Below are 20,323 nucleotides of genomic sequence, written 5' to 3' on the forward strand. Positions count from 1 at the left end.
GAAAAAAAAAAAAAAAAAAAAAAAAGGCATTGATTTTTATGGCTTTTGTTGTTGAATTGTAAGTCTTGTCAAGATTTCCAAAAACTTGGTTGAATTTTATACTTAAAGTGGGAACGTTTTTATTATTTTTATGCGAAACAGGACTTTTCATTAGTCTTCCTTTACAGTAATTTTCATTACTTCATTATATATAACCCAAGGTGGTCTTAGAATCTTCAGAAGCAAATATAACTTTTTCATTGATTTATGTCTTTATATTTTCATCATATGAAAGACACAGCTGTACTTAATATCAAAATTAAAATTTGTAATGATATATTGCTGTAAGATTTAGATATTTTAATATTCTCATTTTTTACATGGGCATTTTTGTGTTGTTTAGTTAATTATTAAGTAAAATTATAAGTTTGTCTCTTCTAAAATGGAGAAAATGAGCACGACCTTAATTGTGAATTGCAATTGGGAATTGCATTTCATGGAAAATGGATTATTTCTATGAATGTTAAATTAAAAATTTCTCTTCAAAATACTTTGATAAATAAGGAGCATTTGTTCAGGCTCCATGAAACCATGTTTACATTGTTAGGTTTACTCTAGATAAGGGGTCTGTTATTTATATTTGTTTATTATGAGTTTCTACATGTTTTTAATACTGATGAATTGAGCCTAATTATTGTGTAGAATTGTGTCATTCATATTTCAGGTTTACCAACAACATAAAATTCATATTGTGGAATTTTTATAAAGTTTACTTATTAACTACAGAGTTCTGTTTATGTAATATTACTTAGTCAAAAACTGACATTAAATGAGAATGTTATGACTAGGGTACACATATGTTCTGGCTTACCTGGGATTGTCCTGGTTTACATGTGTGTTCTTGATGTAATTAATGGTGCCTCCTGTCATTTAAGAAATGTCCTAATTTGAATGATGAATTATATGAATGTATTCACATAATAGAATTCCTTTCAACAAGTATTTACTGAAGATCTACTGTGTGTCTGGAACTGTTCTAGGTGCTGGCTGGGGAAATAACTAATAGTAAACAAATTAAAAACAAATGACATATCGAGTAACTTAGAAGAGTTTATCTGTTCTTGTTGTCAAAAAAGGTGATTAGGTAAATTGTCTTTGTCATGGAATATAACAAAGTAAAATATGTCATTGGTGCATGTAATTGAATACTGCTAGAATCACAACACATTAAATATATAGACAGAAAGGAACCTATGAAGATTTTTTTTTAATAAATTTTATTTATTTATTTTTGGCTGCATTGGGTCTTCGTTGCTGCGCACAGGTTTTCTCTAGTTGCAGTGAGAGGGGGCTACTCTTCGTTGTGGTGCGGGGTCTTCTCATTGCGGTGGCTTCTCTTGTTGCAGAGCACAGGCTCTAGGCGTGTGGGCTTCAGTAGTTGTGGCACATGGGCTAAGTAGTTGTGGCTCACGGGCTCTAGAGCACAGGCTCAGTAGTTGTGGTGCACGGGCTTAGTTGTTACATGGCATGTGAGATCTTCCTGGACCAGGGCTCGAACCCATGTCCCCTGCATTGGCAGGCAATTCTTAACCACTGTGCCACCAGGGAAGCCCAAGATTTTTTTAAAGAAATTAAGAGATATGCTATAGATTTGTCAATAAGATGGTAAGAATGCATTGTTTTTATAAAGTTAATGAGTTCTTTAAAATTTTTCAACTTTGTTTTAAACTTATAGGTATAAAAGAAAAGCTGCAAATATCCATTTAACTTAATTAAAATTGTTTTGACAAGTTAGGTCAGAAATCTCAAGTGAAGTTGCTTATAGTTTGTAAAAGCTTATTCAGTACACCTATTATTTTCTTAAAGTATAGAAAGTGAATCAGCTGAACAAAATCTTCTTGGCTAGTGGAGGTATACAAAATGTACAGTGAGAAAGCTGAGTAAGGGGCATAGATTTTAAAATGTTGAAAGACACTAATCTGGATCAGTCTATAGTGACACAGTCAGGGTCATTCTTTCAGCTTTTGAAATTCAGCCAAAGAATGGATTTTGTCATCTAAAGTATACTTTTAAAAAACATCCTCCTGGGGGCTTCCCTGGTAGCTCAGTGGTTGAGAGTCCGCCTGCCGATGCAGGGGACACGGGTTCGTGCCCCGGTCCGGGAAGATCCCACGTGCCGCGGAGCAGCTGGGCCCGTGATCCATGACCGCTGAGCCTGCGCGTCCAGAGCCTGTGCTCCACAATGGGAGAGGCCACAACAGTGAGAGGCCACAACAGTGAGAGGCCCGCGTACGGCAAAAAAAAAAAAATCCTCCTGAAAGAGCTTTGGTGGCATACGGACAGGCAAATGAGTTGGCCAGTCAACTATAACTTCTTTGGCAGTTCTTTAGGCAATTAAGAGTTAGAACCTGTTCTCTGATTATATTGTCTTGGCATATAATTCAATTTTATTGGAAGAAGGTGGTATTAGAAAGCGTTAATACAATGATATATGTAAATTCCTTTGAAATGTTCCCTGTAGAATTGTGCAGTCCATATAATTTATATAGCCCTTTAGTTGATTCTGCCTTCTAAATTGTGGTTTGTGTTCATAGAACTGTTTGAAATTTTTTTCTTATAATTCAAATTGAATTTCTAGGTGCAACATTTTCTGAGTAGAACATTTTCAAACCTATTTATGTAGACTCAGTCCCCTTAGCCATCAGACTTCATATACTATTCACAAGAACTTAAATAATATTAAACTGTAATAGTTTTAAATATAAATTAGTTTACCTTTGTAATACCATTATATCTACCAATAAGATATTTAACTTTTAAAAAATGCAGAAGGACTTCATGAAGACTCTGTACGAAGTCGTTGTCTTTAACTAGTTTTTTTTTTTTTCCAAGAAACATTTGTGGTTTACTGAAAGGAGTCTGGGTTTGAAGATCAGACCATCCGGCTTAAAATCATAGCTCTATTAATTATAAGTATGTTATCTTGGACATATTTTTAACCTTCTTCAGCCTCATTTTCCCAAGTTTGTTGAAACAGATAAAAATGCTAAGTATTAACCCTAGTACACAGAAAGTATTTGGACTGTCCTATGTGCTCAAAAAAATGTTTATTGAATCTGAATCTACATTTCTTTAGTTGTTCAAATTTTATTGTTTATCTCTATCTTTTTATTGGATTTGATTTTCTGCTGCTTACACAGCAGTGGGGAGAGGCATTAAATTCAGTTAGTTACAATGGTTACCAAACAGAAAGCAACTCAGACATGGATCAAATACTGCTGAAGTTCAGAGCAATTCCATCTGATTTGTTAATGGCTCTGGCTGCCTATCTCCAACTATTCTGGGAACTACTGATTTAGAGTTGGTTATTAGGTTCATTTTAACTTTACTCAGCACAAAATAAGTGGTAGGCACTGCCTGTGCTTTATCATAGAGAAGCATGTGACATAGACCATGCCCTTATGGAGCTAACAGTAGGAAGTACCCATTGTGGTCTGTCATTTGCTCTTCCTCCCCACCAGTTTTCTCTTTGGAATTACGAGTAGCTCTAAGATTCTTATCTAATTTGCAGCAGAGCCTTTAAACCTGGGAGGGGAGCCAAGAGAGTCCAGGAGGGAGGATGTCATTTGAGATCTATATGTTTGCAGAGCCTGCTGCCACTGTAATTATTCTGGGACCACTGGTGTTATAATCACCTTTTACAAGAAAAGATCTTTTTAAGTATTACCTCTAAATGCAACTATTGCAATTGTCTTTTGGTTGCCGTCTCAGACGTTTGCCTCTTCAAAAGGTCGTGTCCAACACTCCTGAGGTTATTTTTCAGTACTACTATGTTGATTGTGACATCCTATTTCCTATGAGGCTCAAATATTAATATATTTTCCCCTTCCTGCCTCTGGATCACATATCCAGCTTTTGCCTTCAAGTTAAAAAAAAATAATTAAAAATCTTTATTTTTATTCATTTGACAATTGTAAAACTGTGAACATTTAAGAGTTATCTTAGAAAGTGATCTTTTTTTAATTTTTTTTTTTTTACTTTGTACATAAGACTCTCATGCAAGTTGGAGTTTTAAAACCATTCTAATAGGAAATTAGAAAGTGATTTTTATACACTTCTTTTTAAATTCCATTTGTAACCTGTAATTATTGAATAGAGTGATCATAACTTTTAAAACCTTGAATCACGCTTATCTATGCATTTGTAAGAGAATGTCCCAGTATGAGAATAGGACATCCTATTTGTGACTAAACTAATTTTGTTTATAGGCCAAACATACATTGACTTTTAATTTAATTTTTTAAATGCTTAGTAATTTTTAAAAAATATTTTGTTCATGTTCTACTTCAGCATGTTCAAAATCATCCTGTGATGGGAGACCCTGGCTCATTTCTGGACCCAGGCTTTGATTGTCTTGCTTTCTTTGGCATTCCTTAATATTTATGCCTTGAATATTGTCAATTCTACATGGATAACATTAGATAACCTTCTAAAAAGCTTTCTGAACATAATGTGTCTTCATAAAATGATGATTGATGATAGCACCTATTGTACCCAGAAATCATTGTTAAAGTCAAAATTGAGAATGAAAAGAACATGCTATTTATCCAGCTGTATTCAACTATGACAGAACAAAAAACAGCAATTTTAGAATCAATATGAAATTTCCATTTCCATTTTCCCTCTGCAGACTCATAATCTGAGTTTGTGATGGGTAGAATCTGTATTACTGGCCTGTTATCTGATCAGATACTCAGTGCTGTAATTTGAGAAACTGTGAACTATCTATTGTTATGTAAAAACACAAACAATCTCCCTTGGTTCAGTTTTGTTTTAATTTAAAAATTTTAACATACCTTCCCTTCAAAGTCTTCTTAGCACTGGCAACATCCAAGCCCACTCGGATGTCCTGATACCTACAGACAATACAGAACAAACTGGTTATCTGGACTGGGCTATGTAGATTGCTGATCAAGTAATTTGTGTCAGGGATGCATTTCATTATGCCAGACCTGGAATAGGGGATTCTTAGAGGAGCCAAAAAGGGCACTAAAAACCAAAGGACCAACCAAATCAGCCTTTGAAAAAATCCGGAATTCCATGATTTGAGAGTCCAGGTCCATATACTAGTTCCGGTGGAGTTACACATAGATATCCAGATGAGGGGGACTGGGGCAGAGGGGGTCAGAGGAGGGTTGTCTCAGCACCAGGAGTTTAGAATTTGGAGGAAATAAGATCAGAGGGAGAGAAAGACAGTGGGTATGAGTGAGAGATTCAGTTAGTAATGAAGGATGACTACAAACAATGGTGGACATTTGTGACTTAGACTGAAAGGTCAATTTTGTGTTAGTGGGTTGAGCTATCTTAAAGAACAAAGGGTATCATAGATACTTCCCTAGGTAAGTTTTCATTTTACTAAGGACCCCATGAAACATAGTATTAAAAAAAAAACAAACCAAAAACAGATTATAAGGAGAATTTCAGCTACTTTGTTGACTGGGTGAAGTAGTTTTGAGAAGGTGGATCATTTAGGAGTCCCGTTTTCCATTTATCATCGTGGTTAAGAGGACAGAGACTATGGCCAAACTGCCTGATTTTGAATCTTAGATATGTGATTTGAAAGCTTAGGACTTGGGCAATTCCTTGACCGTTTTATGCCTCAGTTTCCTCATCTTTAAAATGCAGAAAGCAATATGACCTACTACATAAGATTGTTATGAGGAATAAATGAGTTAACATATATAGCTCTTTCTAGCATAAAGCAATTGCTATGTAAGTTTAAGCAATTATTATTGTACAATAAGGCATATTGGGCTAGGACAGGGATTCCCCTGATTTACACTAGGCAAATCACAAATACAACCTAGAAATGGGCAAGGTATATGCTGTGTTTGTACAGGCAACTGTCCTAAGCCTTAGTTATATCTGAGAGGTTCCTCAGACCTTGCCAGGGACACTTCCTAGATTTCTCCAGGTAACTTCCTCTTGGCTAGCACCTTACTATCTCAGCCTGCAGGCACACTGTACCCCATGACAGCAGTGCACTTTGATGTGTGAAATATTTGAGTATATTTTTCAGCCTTTCATGGGTGTTGTAAATATTGTATCTAGAATTTTTGGGAATGTCATGGTCTGCATAATCTTTGTATTTGCTCAGAACCAGGAGGCCATATTCTCATTGAGGAGACTAAGGAGAAAGAGGTTTGGGGAATAAACATAACAGAGGATCTTGACTACCAGGCTAGGTGCTAATTTCCTGAGTAACTCCAGGTGTATCACCTAATATCAAGATCTGTTTTTACATCTATAAGGTATCAAAGATCAACTTATTCACCTTTTTGGCTGTCTAATTGTCCAGCCTATCTTTTAAACTTCTTATTTTGTAAACAAACCCTTACTAAGAAGTTGTATATTTCTAAGCCTTATGTGGCATTAAAATTCTAGGTCCCTTAGAGCATTGCTCCTAACTTTTAGAAATTCCCTGCAATGTATTTCAAGTCTGAGGCAAGGGAAGATAGCTAGTTTTCTCTTAGGCCCCAGACTTCCTTGGATTAGGAATCAGAAGACCTGAATTCAGATACAATCAAATACACTGACTTGGTCAAGTTTCTTTACTTTTAGTATTTCATCTGTGAAATGAAAATAAAGCAACATTTAGGATGATGATCAAATTAGATACCACATAAAGTCTTTTAAGACAATACCTTGCGGCTTCCCTGGTGGCGCAGTGGTTAAGAATTCGCCTGCCAGTGCAGGGGACACAGGTTCGAGCCCTGGTCCGGGAAGATCCCACATGCCGCTGAGCAACTAAGCCCGTGCACCACAACTACTGAGCCTGCGCTCTAGAGCCCGTGAGCCACAACTACTGAGCCTGTGTGCTGCAACTACTGAAGCCCACGTGCCTAGAGCCCATGCTCCACAACAAGAGAAGCCACCGCAATGAGAAGCCTGCGGACTGCAACGAAGAGTAGCCCCTGCTCGACACAACTAGAGAAAGCCCGTGCACAGGAGCAAAGACCCAATGCAGCCAAAAATAAATAAATTAATTAAAAAAAAGACAATACCTTGTTAAGTAAGGTCTATTTTTCTTAATTCTTCCTTTCCTATCTTCTGGCTCTGATGGAACTTCTGGAGAAAGAGCCAATCCTATTATATTTGGTGGCAATATTGAAAAAAATAATTTTTTTCCCCCAAAGGACCAAAGAATTTCATGTTTCTGAAAGATTATAAATTACTCTTTTTGTATGTGAATTATAGAGATGTAGCCATTGACCAAGTATTATCCATAGAGAGCAGTAATGTGACGGTAGTCTGTCTTATTACTGAAGGAGAGATATTTCAGGATACCTTCATTTCCGGACCCCAAAAGGATGAGCTAATAAAGCACAATGGGCTAAAGGCCCAGCTGTGAGGTTAGGAGCCTAGATGGCAGAATTCCATGGATTGTTCTTGCTCTTTTGGGATCTGCAACATGAATAGACCTCAGTTGATCCAGGAATAGACTTCCTTTTGCAGCTAGAAAGAGGGGAAGCTGAAGGAGAGGTGAGTGTGAGGTGAGACAGGAGAATTGAACTTAATTTAGGGAGTTCCCGGGTATCCTTCTCTTGTTCATACACAGTAAGATTTTAATGACATTTTAAGTGAGAGCTGTTTACATTTTAAGAAGGAAATTATCATACATTGGGTGAAAACAAACCCAGCCTGTACCTCAATCCTGAGCCACACTTCCTGTGTAGTGGTCCCTAAGTGATTCCTAAGAGCACAGTTGCTGCATTTATTAAACTTTTTATTTACTGAGGAGTGGATAGTAGCATATGGGAGCAATGACAATAGCTGACTGATGAGAAAACAAAGAAATTCCAGTATTTTGCTCTTTTGAAAAAAGTCATTCAGAATTTAGTCATATTGGTTCAGCTGTTGTAACCAAAGACTGATAAGATAATAGAGGTCTTTGTGGTGGTTTTGTACTGAAATCCTTTATCTTTATGATGCACTGGGGCCCTTTAGAGTGGAAAGCTTTTAAAACTGCTGTTGGATTCAGAACTCAAATTAGCTGCTAGTATACTGGGACAGGGGTTCCTTTCTCAGGCAGTCACCACAAAGTAACTTTTATCAGGGGACCTTCTGATAGACTGTTAGTTTCTTCAGCTTACCCTATTTATTTCTGTTGACTTTTTGCTGTCCTATTTTGTGACATTTAAAAGAAGGCTATATCAAAAAAGGCCAATGCTAAATGATGGACTGAGCTTGTGAAGTGGAGACATCACAGCCCATCTGATGTGTGAGGAGGCTGCAGTATGAGACACAGCAGTTTAACCAGGTTACCTGTGGGCAGAAAGATCAAATGCAGCTTTATTTTATGACTAGCATTGTATTTTGTCTTTCTTCTCAAACAATGTCCATTAAAAAAATTAGAACTGACCAGGGAATTGACTCTTAAGAGCTTTTCTTTTCAACTGAATTTAAAATCTTTCTGGGTTGTTGGCTGAGTTCCTTGACTGATGCTGCTTGGAATTATTGTTAAGTTCTTTAATCCTTTCCAGGATTGATGTGGAAAAGTATATCCCTATCAGAATTCCACTCCGGTGTTGCTGCCACCCCTCCCCATCGTTCCAAACACACTGTTCATGCCCAGGCTTCTTGTAATTTCATTGTTAAGTCCTATTAACTTTGTTAAAGCAGTATGTGATCCAGTAAAGGAGAATGGTTAGATAGAAGTCTTATTTTCAATTTGCTAGGACACATTTCTAGATAATGCCATTTGTTAATGTTAGTTTTATTTGGCTTGGTAAACATTGTGTTTTAACACTATTGCCCTTCATTTCATAAATATGAAGAAATAAAAAACATGCAGAGAAATTCACAAAAATTAATTTAGCCGTCCTTGCTTGTTCTCTTTCCCTTTCTCTCTACTTCCCTCTTTGTTTCTCCCCTCCCACCTTCTTTCTTTCTTTTTCTCTCTCCCACACCCCCATTTCTAATTTTCTCTGTCTCTCTTTCCACTGCTGTGCTTGTTTCTGGGTTTTCTCATTAGAAAAACTTAGCCATCACCACATAGCAGTGATCCACTTTCAGGGGACAGCCATTAAGAGAGTGACCCGTTTAAGACTTTTATATTGTAAAAGTCCTAGGTACGGGAATATTGTAAAAGAGGTGAGGCAAATCCATTTAGTGAAGTGCTCTGCAAGGTGCCTCCCTTGTCCAGATGTGGAGTGTTTAGGGACTTCCCAATGCCCAGTCTTATTTCTAGCACCACTGATTGTAATTATGTATATTTTACATGGGCAAAATTAACTAGCAGGTTGTGGTACTAACTTTTATGAGCTGATGATAAAAAAAGACTTAAATAAATATTAAACAACTTTTAATTTTTCATTCTGTATCAAGAAGGGATTTATCCTAATTGTCTTATTTTTTTACCTAAATTCTCATCTATTTTGAATTTTCTCTGTTGGCTTTGGGCCTAGGGACAGGTAGTTATAGTTTGTAAAGTTTAAAATAAATAGTCTATTTTAGTTAATTTTGTTCAAGTTCTTCAGATTATGACCAAAAAAGGCTAGAGGGCTGATTTTGAAACTGTTATGGTGAAAGATGGTATTTGAAAACTTTTGATGAGGGAAATTGCTGCTGTATTTACATTTTGAAAAGTGTTTCCTTATTTATGCACTATTGACTTCCTATTGAGACTCAAAATTTTAAGTACAACTGGTAAAAATTCAATGGATCAAACTCAGTAAATCTGAAGTCACTGGAATAAAGCCCCCTAAGAAAAAAATGTGTCAATTTTAAAGGTCTTTCCTAACTGAAGACCATTTTGTGATAGAGCCAAAGGTTAATAAAATCAGTAGTGAATGTAGCAATTTTACAGATAAGCTATTCACAACAAGTGTAGTTACTTGAATAAAAAGCTAATTCAGTTCTAAAATGCCACATGCAGTAGCAGTGAATAGCTGCTTTTAGGTGCTTTCTGGAGGAGGATAAAATACAGAATCACGGCACTCTTCTCTTCCAGCGTCCCTGGCTGCCTGTAAATTGCTGTGAATGGGGCTGTGGGCTGACAGGCTCTATTAAGACAAACTGCCTTTCTCATCGGAGAGATAAAATAAATCAGGTGTTTAGTCAAATTAAAATACTTCAGCTGGAGCAGGCCCTGGGGAGCACTGATCCACCTGACTAATCTAAGAGAAACTCAAGACAGATGTGGTTTGGGGATAAAGACGACCCCATGGAAAAAAAAACAAAACACCAAAAAACCCCCCTACTGCACTGTCTTTGTAGTTGGAGAATAGATACAATTTACAGCGGAGAGTGTCAGGCGCACACTGTGTGTGATATTGGATAAAAGCAGGCGCCCTAACCTGTAGAGAAGCTGTGTATGGAAGCTCTTTTTTCTGGTTCCCTTTTTTTGGTTTATGAAACTACTTATGTTTTTGTGGAGAGACTATTTTCTGGCAATGCTTTTTAGAGAATCATTTTAAGATAGCCTGAAGGATGTGAAACGGATGATGTAGGCAGCTACTGATGACCTCTGCTGGCCTGGGCAGATCCTCAGGATCTCATCTGCTGTTTTTCTAAGTGGATTTTATCAAACCTCAAAGCGTTATTTAACACAAGATTTTCTACATAGAGTTAGCCTACCTCATAAGAGCATTCTATTGGGTTGCCCAAAAAGTTCATTCGGTTTTAAGTAAAAATAAAAGACACATTTTTCATTTTCACAAAGAACTTTACTGAACAATGTATTCATTAACCAAACGAACTTTTTGGCCAACCCAATGTATGGTCGTTTGCCTTCCTTAATATGTATTTAGGCTGCCCCACTATGTCCCATAAATTGTCTGCTTTTTCAGCAACTCTCGCAGTTGTAGTTCCTTTGCTATGGCAAAGTTTCATGTTCAGTTAAACTAGTATTTTTGAGATGAGATAACTTGTGTTCGCAGGTTGGTTGGTCAGCGTGATTTAGACTTGATGTTGCTTTTATTATAGCTGCATACATATTTGCTGTTAATTAAAACAAAAATCCAGCACCATGGATTTTAAATACCTGGGTTTAAACCACTATATGTGAACAAATACAATGGGTATAGAACAGAAAAATGACTACACACACACACACACACACACACACACACACACACACACACACACACACATATATATATATATATATATATATATATATAGTCCCTTGGGGATCAAATTAACTAGAAATCAATTTAAACCATACAACAGCTTACATTCTCTAAATGTGTAGGCTAATGTGTTGTGTGTGTATATACATATATATCCATATGTGTATTTCCCATTTCAAGGGCAACTTTAGATTTGTTTTACTACTACATTTCATTCCAACTGCATTTGTCATGCCACTCACATCTATTCAAAATATATATGTGCTTCTCAAATTTAAGGAAAAGATAATGACAGCCTTATATGAGTACCCAACTCTTCAATTCAAACATACTGATCTCTGGCTTGTTTTCTTCTTAAACATGTATCTTTTAAGTTCAATGAAAGACTTACTTAGGTGTTATTGAATTTTTATAATTAAACAACTTGAGTGTCATGCTGGTTTGTAAAAAGATTCAGTTAAATGGTGTTATTCTGTAAATTCAGAAATACATGTCTATTAGTATTGGAAGCACCAATGCATTTATAGACCTGTTGGCTTCACCTTGAACAGAAGAGGCTAAGAAGCCATTTGTGTGTTATCTTCAGCTTCTCTGTTTCCTATGCAGAGGAGAAAGGGAAATATATTGAAGATTTTTGAAAAGACAAAGTTTAACCTGGGAGAGAAGAGAAAATTTTTCAGTCTTTACTGGAGAATCTAATACCAAATTTGACTCTTGTATTGGTCCTTGCCCAAAATTTCCAACGAATGCTCTTCTTTATTAACAAAGAATTATGGTACAGTAACTTTCTCAGTATCCAGTAAGTCTTCTCTTAACTCACCTCATATACATAGGTATAACAAGATAATTACATGTAGATCAGAATGTTGCCAAAAAGTATATGCAATAAACCCCATTTATCTATTCTCATAACTTTCCAAACTATTCTCCACACTGTAGCCAGAACACCCACATCATCTCTTGTTTAAAGTACTTTAGTGATTTTGAAATTTTCTTAGAATAAACATGAAGTTCATCCAGTGGTCTATAAGGAGCTGAATGGTGTGACCTTTTCCTACCTTTCTAGCCTCATTTGGTCCTCTACTTTCCTTTGTTTTTCTTATTTACGTTTTACTACCTTCTTTCAATTTCTGGAACACACTGACACTCTCCACCACCACCTGCCCCCTCACAGGGCCTTTGCCTATATTGTTTTCTCCTACTGAAAAGCTCCTTGACCACCCTCCAACTCTTTGCCTAATTAACTCTGTTAACTTGTTACTTTGTCAGGCATAACTTCCCTACACTTGAGCCTCCCAAACTTGGTTAAATCTCCCCCCAAATGTCTGTCCTGTTTATAATTCTTATTTAGTTATTGTTTACATTTATATGTGTGATTATTTGATTAAGGTGAAAGGGAACTTTGCTTTTTCTTGGTATGGTATTGGTATCCTTAGTTCTTGATATAGTACCTGAGATTCAAGAAATATTTTTTTAATTAAAATTTAATGAAATGAGTAAGTAAATTCCATACTTGTTTTATGTCTTCTCATTCCTATATATCATTAACATTTATATTAGTTGAGCATGTTGTGATTTGGAGGAGATTTTTATGATCCCCTCCAAGAACCTGATTTTGTATTTTAACATTTCTGGATCAAGAAGTTCTTTCTTTCACCAAGCTGAAATTCCTATTGCTGAAATAAAAACTCATTAAAAAAAAAATCACTTTCAGTAGCTAGAAAGAACAGCTGGTCACTATCCTTGATGCAGTATTTGTTTCCTTATCAGTGGAGTACATTTTCTAACATCATTTCACTATCTTATTTTTCTTTTAATTTTTAGTTTAGGCCACCTTTCAGCTCAGTAAATCTTTAAGGGATATGGGATATTGACAGTTTATTTATGTATTTACTTATTTATTTTTAAGGACTTGAATTGGCATTAAGAATACCAAGGTAATTCTAAATATTGTAACTTATCAGCCTTACCTTGTGGGAATCATATACTAGTAAGTGCTAGCCAGCATCACCTGAAGGCTTGCTTTTCCCATGGACCCACTCAAAAAATAGGCCCATTCCTAATTAAAATATGTTCAGTTTCTCAAATTGTCCTGGTGCTTTCCTAGCAGGAGTGAGGGGGGTTTCATAAGGAGATTGGAAGTCTCCTCTTCCACACACACAAAAACTGGCAATCTTTATCTCTTTTGACAGCTGGTGGCATCTTTCTGAAAAGCTTTCAAAGCATAGATCATTTCTTCATAATGAAACCTGTGTGCTCAAATACAGTGGGTTGTGTGTTGAAATTCTTATCTTATGCTATGGCGAAATGCTCTAATTTAGATTCACAAAAGGATCCTGTACCCTTTACTTAGGAGAGCTGTGCAATTTGCCCATAGATAGACTGTTCAGCACCATTAGTGCATATCGTAGGTGTGCAGCGACATCATAACCTTTTCAACCTCGAATGTGTTTTTTCCTTTTGAAGAGTGACAAAGGGGTGAGGGAGCCCCCCAAGCAACATTATTGCCTTTAAGGATGAACTTGGGAACTTTAGCTTGATCCCCTCACCAGAAAAAAAGAATCAGTTTCAATTCTTTCTTACCTGAGGCAAGACAGATTTTTTTTTCTTTCTGTAGCACTCATCCCATGGCCAAGAGTGACCCCTGACTTCTGAGATTCAGAGACAGATCTTTGCACAATAGAAAAATTTTATGAGGGCAGTGATCAGAAAATTCCTAAGTAACATTATTTAAGCACCTATTATGTCTTAGGTCCTCTGTCAGTCATTGAGGGTAGAGGTTGATTATAGAATATTAATACAACCCATAGTTTCTAATCTTTGGTACTAAATAGCATAAGATTACTAGCTTGAGCAGATAGATTTGGGTGGGGAGGGAAGGGGAATGTGGTGAAAGGGAGAGAATGGAGTAGGTTGTTCTGTTTTGTTTTCTTTTGTTTTGTTTTAAAGAGCAAGAGGGAAGAGTGAGTGAGAATTTTATTGGCAATAGTCCTTTCTCTTAGCAGGGGTGATGACTAACCCTAGCGTTCATTCCATTGCTACTCCATAGAGTTCCTGCACTTACAGTGACCTCCAGTTATTGTCCCAGATATTTAAGTGTCTTAGGGTAGTCCCTTTCTAAATCTGCCCACCCACTCGCTTCCCTAATTCATTCAGAATTGTCTCAAACTTGTGAGATATCTTTTCGCTTCCATTTTAGGTACACCTGAGAGCCTGGCAGAAAAAGAACGGCAGCTCTCTACCATGATTACCCAGCTGATCAGTTTACGGGAGCAGCTCCTGGCAGCGCATGATGAACAGAAAAAACTGGCAGCCTCACAAATTGAGAAACAACGGCAGCAAATGGACCTTGCTCGCCAACAGCAAGAACAGGTGAGCCCTGCAAAAGGAGCTGATGAACTGGAGGTGTGGAATGTGCCAAGCTCAGCGAGTAATCACATTGATTGGTTTATTTGTCATAAGCCTTCCTAAAAAAAAGAATGAAAGAAAGAAGCCTTCTGGAAATCCAGGGTTACCGAGAATACTGAGGGGATATGTGGAGGACAAAGAAAGGCGTCATAGCAACTGGGCATAACTGAAATGATAACATTGTTCCAGAACATTTGGATTTGATTAATTACTTGGGGAGACTTGTTCATGTAGGCATCACGTATATTCCCAATGTAGCTTAACCATGAGTAAATCGCTTCTCTCTGGGCCTTACTCTTCTCTCATCCAGAAAAGGAGGATCCTGGTCTAGAAAAACTTTGAGAATCTTTCAGTTCACTGGTTCAAGCTAGGGTGACCATATGTCTCAGTTTTTCCAGAATAGCTCTGGTTAATGTCTGTTTTCCAAAGCAATTATTAATACTCCCCTCTTCCACTTGCAAAAGTTGTCCTGGTTTGGATGATAAATTATATGGTCACTTTATTTACAGCATAGGTAAATCATTAAAAACAAATTAACACATGGCTCATGGAAGAATTTGACTTCATTGATTTAGAAGTGAGAAAAATAGCAAAGTTTGCGTGTATCTTTTAAAAAATAAATCACTTTCCCAAATGTTTTTCCTGTCTCATAAGAGTGCATTAATCTAATAACAATGATCCTATAGAGTAGTCCCTGATGCTTTAGATCAGATAGACCCAAATTAATGTGCAGTTTTTAGGAATCTGACATTATTACTGGAATTATCTTTTCAGTTAAATGTATTTTATAGGGGTATATAGAGCAATATATGCTCTGTTGATTTTAATGAGTTGTGACGTCTGGTATTTTATATGCTTGAATATTTGCCCACATGTAGGAATATGGACTCAGCCCCTAATGGAAAATAACATAAAGGAACACTGTAAAAAATCAGAAGTTAGAATGTCATTTAGCTATCCAGAGATGACACAGTAATTAACTATTGACACTTGTGAATAAGCTAGCACAAATTAATCTTGACACATTTGCAGACGAGTGATATCTTACAGTGAACACTTTGTAATTATATATCAAAATGAAAATTAAATGACACTTAAAACTAGGTTGTCATGCTCAATGAAGCGAGCATGTAGCTCAACCGATTGGCAAATAAAATTCAGAATTTGAGCCACATGGTGCTTATGTACCATACTTCACTGTGTCAAACCCATACATCTAGAGTGGATGATAGTAATTGCACTGTGGTGTTTTGGATGCATTTCTATGCAGCACTTTATCATTTAGGAGGGACCATCAATATTAGATGTCTAGTGGTGTTTCACTGGATGGCTAAGAGGAAATAAATATTCAGAGATCCAGCATGTATACCTAGAATTGCAGAGTGAGTTGTCCATTTCTGATTTGAATGGTGATAAGCAGAGTGGGCCTTTCCAAACTGATTACATACTGTTTCCATTTTGCTTATAAAAAGCTTTGGGGAGGAGTGATCCCATTTCTCAACCTGTACCCTTCGTTAGGGGTAGCTTTATCATGACTTCTAGAATGAACCAGTCATCACCAGAAACCATTGAGCCACATTTGGGGGCAGATTGCTATTTGTCATCTTCTGCTGAAAGGAATGTGATTTGGGTGTGTCCCTCTACTCTATGCTAAAATATTAAAAGGACTCAGGAAGTATACAGCTGAGGGCTGGTTCACATCCATTTCTACTTCCAACATTGTCCATTCTAGAATATTTTGGAAATAGAAGAAATAGGAAGAACATAACTCTTGCCTATAGGGCACCACTAAACCAAGTCCTTCTAAGTGCTTTCTGGCCATTTTTTTCTCTGGCTTCCTAGGTTGGCAGTGAGTGTGTTCTCACTAAGGGGCATTCCAATGGGCTTCAAACTCCAGCAGCTCAGATTTTGAGGTAATAAGTAGCCTGACACCTAACTCCTGTTTTATAGTAAACACCATTATCCTACAGAAGTTCCCTGCTCTCCTGAGGGGCAGATTCAGTCTTCAGTAGGGCTTGCATTAAGTAGTTAATGTTTCTTTTTACAGATGAGATGATGTGCTAAGATGTTGAATTTGATTGTTGGGTGAAGCAGAGAATACAAAACTTGTATGTGGATCCTGTACTGTAAACCTAACACATTACCCTCAAAAGGATGTGAATAAATATTAAATTGTGTTTGTTTTTAAAAATGCTTTGTACATTCCACATTATATCAACAAAAAAAGATAAAGGTTTTTGCCTTTTGCTGTATTTTTTTGGCACTCCCTTGACAATATTTGTGTTATCAGTTCTGAAAGTCTTTACAGTAGAAAAGGTTTCACCAAAGTAGGCCATATTATAAGTAATAGAAAGTTCTTTCCTATCTTTGCTTACAGATTTTACTTTTTAAATACAAATTAAGCTCCTTAGAAAAATGTAGGCAGAGTTTTCCTGTTTTTATTCTTCAAGGATGAGATTTTGAAATTCCCATTCTTTCCAGATGACCAGTGCAGATATAGATGAACTGCTCACAAATGTAATACAAGGGGGTAGTTTTCATGTACAGGTAAAGATTTAGGGGCAAGCAGAGAGATGGTACCTGTTTGAAGTATTTCCTTTTCTCAAACTTTCTGATTCTGCCTCTCTCATTTTATAGGAACTCTTTCATGTAGAAGTACAGTAAAGCATCCTTGTAATACCAGGAGAGGTACCTGAGGTAATGGCAAAGGTGTAAGCATTTCATTTTAACTTAATGAAACTTTATTTCTGATAGATTGCAAGACAACAGCAGCAACTTCTGCAACAGCAGCACAAAATTAATCTCCTGCAGCAACAGATCCAGGTCAGTGTATTTTATTACTCTCGTCTGATTATACTTAGATACTTTTCTCGTTGAAAATGGAATTTAAAATGCTGCAAATGCACCCTTCTCTTATAAACAGCACCAATAGAGCTGTTTGTTATTCAGGGATGTTGTATACAATTGTATAAGTGGATGTAGAAAATATCGACTTGGTGGTAGTCTAAGCATTCTTTTCTGATGTGATGCGTAAGCAGAATAAACCTTATCTTTTTTTCCTTCTGCCATTTGCCTAACACAACCTGGTGGAAACCTAATGGTTTCCAAGGTAGCATACACATGCTAGTTTATTGTCACAAACTACCTGCTGCTTTATATTTTACCATCTAATAGTATCATGGGTAGAAGCTTATGTTTATTTGCTTGTTAGGACTGTCTGGGCCAATTATGAGAAGAATCTTATGACCTAGGAAAAGGTTGGTAATAATTAATTTGTTCTTTAACAGATATTAACTGCATTTCTGCTAGGTGCTGAAGAGAACATAAAGATTAATAAGTAATTGTCTGTCTTCAAGAAGTTTATAGTCTAGAAAGGAAGAAAAACTTGTTCTTGAATAATTGTAACACACTTTAGAAATTTCTTTTCTTTCTTTTCTTTTTCTTCATTTCTTTTCTTTTCTCTTTTTTTTTTTTGTGGCAGGTTAACACAATATATAGGTCATAATTGCATGGGCCTGGGAAAGAATTCTGATTTCTGTCATTCCTTTAGAGATTTGATGGTTAATTCAGCTAACAGCTTTTTGACATAGGTAAGGGAAGTGGTCTCCATTTTTGAATAGGAACATAGGTGTGTGACTTCTAGAAAGCCTTAGAATAAGCAACTGGTTGTCTGGTGATTAATCCTCAGGAATATTGATCCCAGAGTTATATGTATCCACCACAGTCTCTGGGTCTCTCTTGGTTGCTGTAGATATTTTCTAACCACTGGGATCTATGATTCAGCCTAGTTGGGGCAGTATATTCTGAATTATATTAGTCCTTTCCTTGAGATTAGTATCACACCTTCCTATATTTAAAAAAAATCATTTACATAAAGTCATACCTTATTTCACCTCACTGATGAACGCCAGTGATTTTAACTTAGATTTTTGCTTCATTTTGTAATCACACTTAGTGTTCCAGGTAGTAGTCACTGCATTTAAAATACCAATTTGGTGCCTGAAGAAGTACCTGTACCTAATTTGGCATTTCTTCTAGCTGTCTTTACTAGGAGGTCTTAACCAGTGTTTGTTGTTATTGTTGCTGCTTTAGTTAGTTCTGATTCTATATTCCATACTCAAGTCTGTATGTTTCAAAATAAAGAATCCAAACATAGAGGAGACGGTATATCTCTGGCATTTGGGACAGTCAGCCTTTATAATTAAATCTTGAAATAATTTCTCATCCTGGTATCTCATGACTCATGCTGAGATCCTTAATTAAATAACTGTCCAGGTGTTCCCTTGTTCTGCCCTTATTAGAATTTTCAGTGTGTCTCCCACTGCTAAGGTCAAGATTTTTAGCCTGTGGCTTCCTACATTTTTCTCTAGATCCCTTTCTAAGAACTCAGTAGGTGTTAAATAACCTAACCCGATCATTTGGTTCTCTCTGTTTCTCCTATTTGTAAAGCAGAAATGGAAGAAATTCCCTGAGATGTTCTCATATCAGTTACTTACTATTAATGTTTTTACTACCTCTTTATTACTTACTTCTTTGTTTATTTTGAATATATTTCACTTCTTAGTCCAAAGTTGTTTGCAGGAACTGGCTGTCTTAATTGACATTTGCCTGTTGTACTGAGGACCTCAGATGAATAGCAACAAAATCAAAGTATTTTAATGAAATATTATAGGCATTTATTGATTACATATGATTTTATAGTTATAACTTGACTATATAAAGTTGATATCTTTTTCAGGAAACTATAGGTCATGATCTTAAAATATTATTCATCAGAATGTTCAATCTGAGAAAACAAGAAAGTTGGTTTTTCAAGTGTTTTAATAGAAGTTTAATTGCTTTTAAATTTGTAGATATTTCTCATTGTTTAAATTTTTAAAAATTGAAGCTAATCAGACCTTGATCTCAGCAGTATAAATTATAAAATCATAGAGAGATTCAAAATAGTTACATTAATTTTAGAAATATGGGATTCTTTGTAACAGGAATTCATATTTTAAAAAATAAGAGGAGGCAATAACTATATTTATAGTTTATTCTGTCCTGAGCTACAGCTTCACTGCATATCTTGTCAGTATTTATTTTATCGAGCATGAGACCATTCAAAGAATTTTTCAAATACTGAAAAACACTTCTCCTTGCACAAAACATATTAATCTCTGACACTTACAAAGCATGTATTTGATATTCAGACTTTTAGTTGTTTTTTTGGAAGGGGAATGGGTTAACTGTATTTTCAAATAAGTTTTTTGACCAACCATAGGCGTGATCAAATTTAGGAGAGAGACTGTTGTTAGACTAATTTTAATTTGAGCAAAATACGAGATTTAAGAAATGCTTCAAACATTTTGCTATCATGAAACATTCTCCCTTTTGAAAACAAAACAGAGTAAGATAGTAAATACAAAACCTTTCTCTTCTGAAAACAAATGAATACAGCGACAATTTGAGATCCCAAGTTTGAACTTTTTCCTTCTTTTAAAATCTTGTATCCTAGAACCTATTTGCTAACATGGTCAGCAAGATTAAGCCATGGCAATTGGCCATAGATCCCAAGTATCAGGTGGGATACATAGATCTAAATAATACATTTAAAGATTATTCTTTACTTCTAGTTCAGAATGCTGACTTCTGAATTAGTACTGTTGTTTTGAAATTTGCAAGCTGTACTAGAAAGAAAGGGAAGAGTGTCTAACCTCTTATAACAACCACACACAAACACATCTGGGTCTGTTATAATGGAAACAAATGAAAACCTGGGTGGTTTGCACACTGAAAAGCAGGATCTTTCATTAGCGATAGGA

General features: G+C 36.2%; 1 protein-coding gene across 1 annotated transcript in view; it reads left to right on the forward strand.

Annotated features, from left to right (window-relative positions):
* SOX6 (SRY-box transcription factor 6) overlaps positions 1–20,323 on the forward strand; it is a 620,818-nt gene that overhangs the window by 395,195 nt on the left and 205,300 nt on the right. The window contains exons 7-8 of the mRNA XM_027115294.1: positions 14,311–14,483; positions 17,274–17,342. Coding sequence (XP_026971095.1) covers positions 14,311–14,483; positions 17,274–17,342 — 242 coding nt within the window. The remainder of the gene's footprint in view (positions 1–14,310; positions 14,484–17,273; positions 17,343–20,323) is intronic.

This window comes from Aethalodelphis obliquidens, unplaced genomic scaffold (assembly GCF_003676395.1).
Source record: "Aethalodelphis obliquidens isolate GAN/ISIS:26980383/991018 unplaced genomic scaffold, ASM367639v1 scaffold14, whole genome shotgun sequence".
Classification (NCBI taxonomy): domain Eukaryota; kingdom Metazoa; phylum Chordata; class Mammalia; order Artiodactyla; family Delphinidae; genus Aethalodelphis; species Aethalodelphis obliquidens.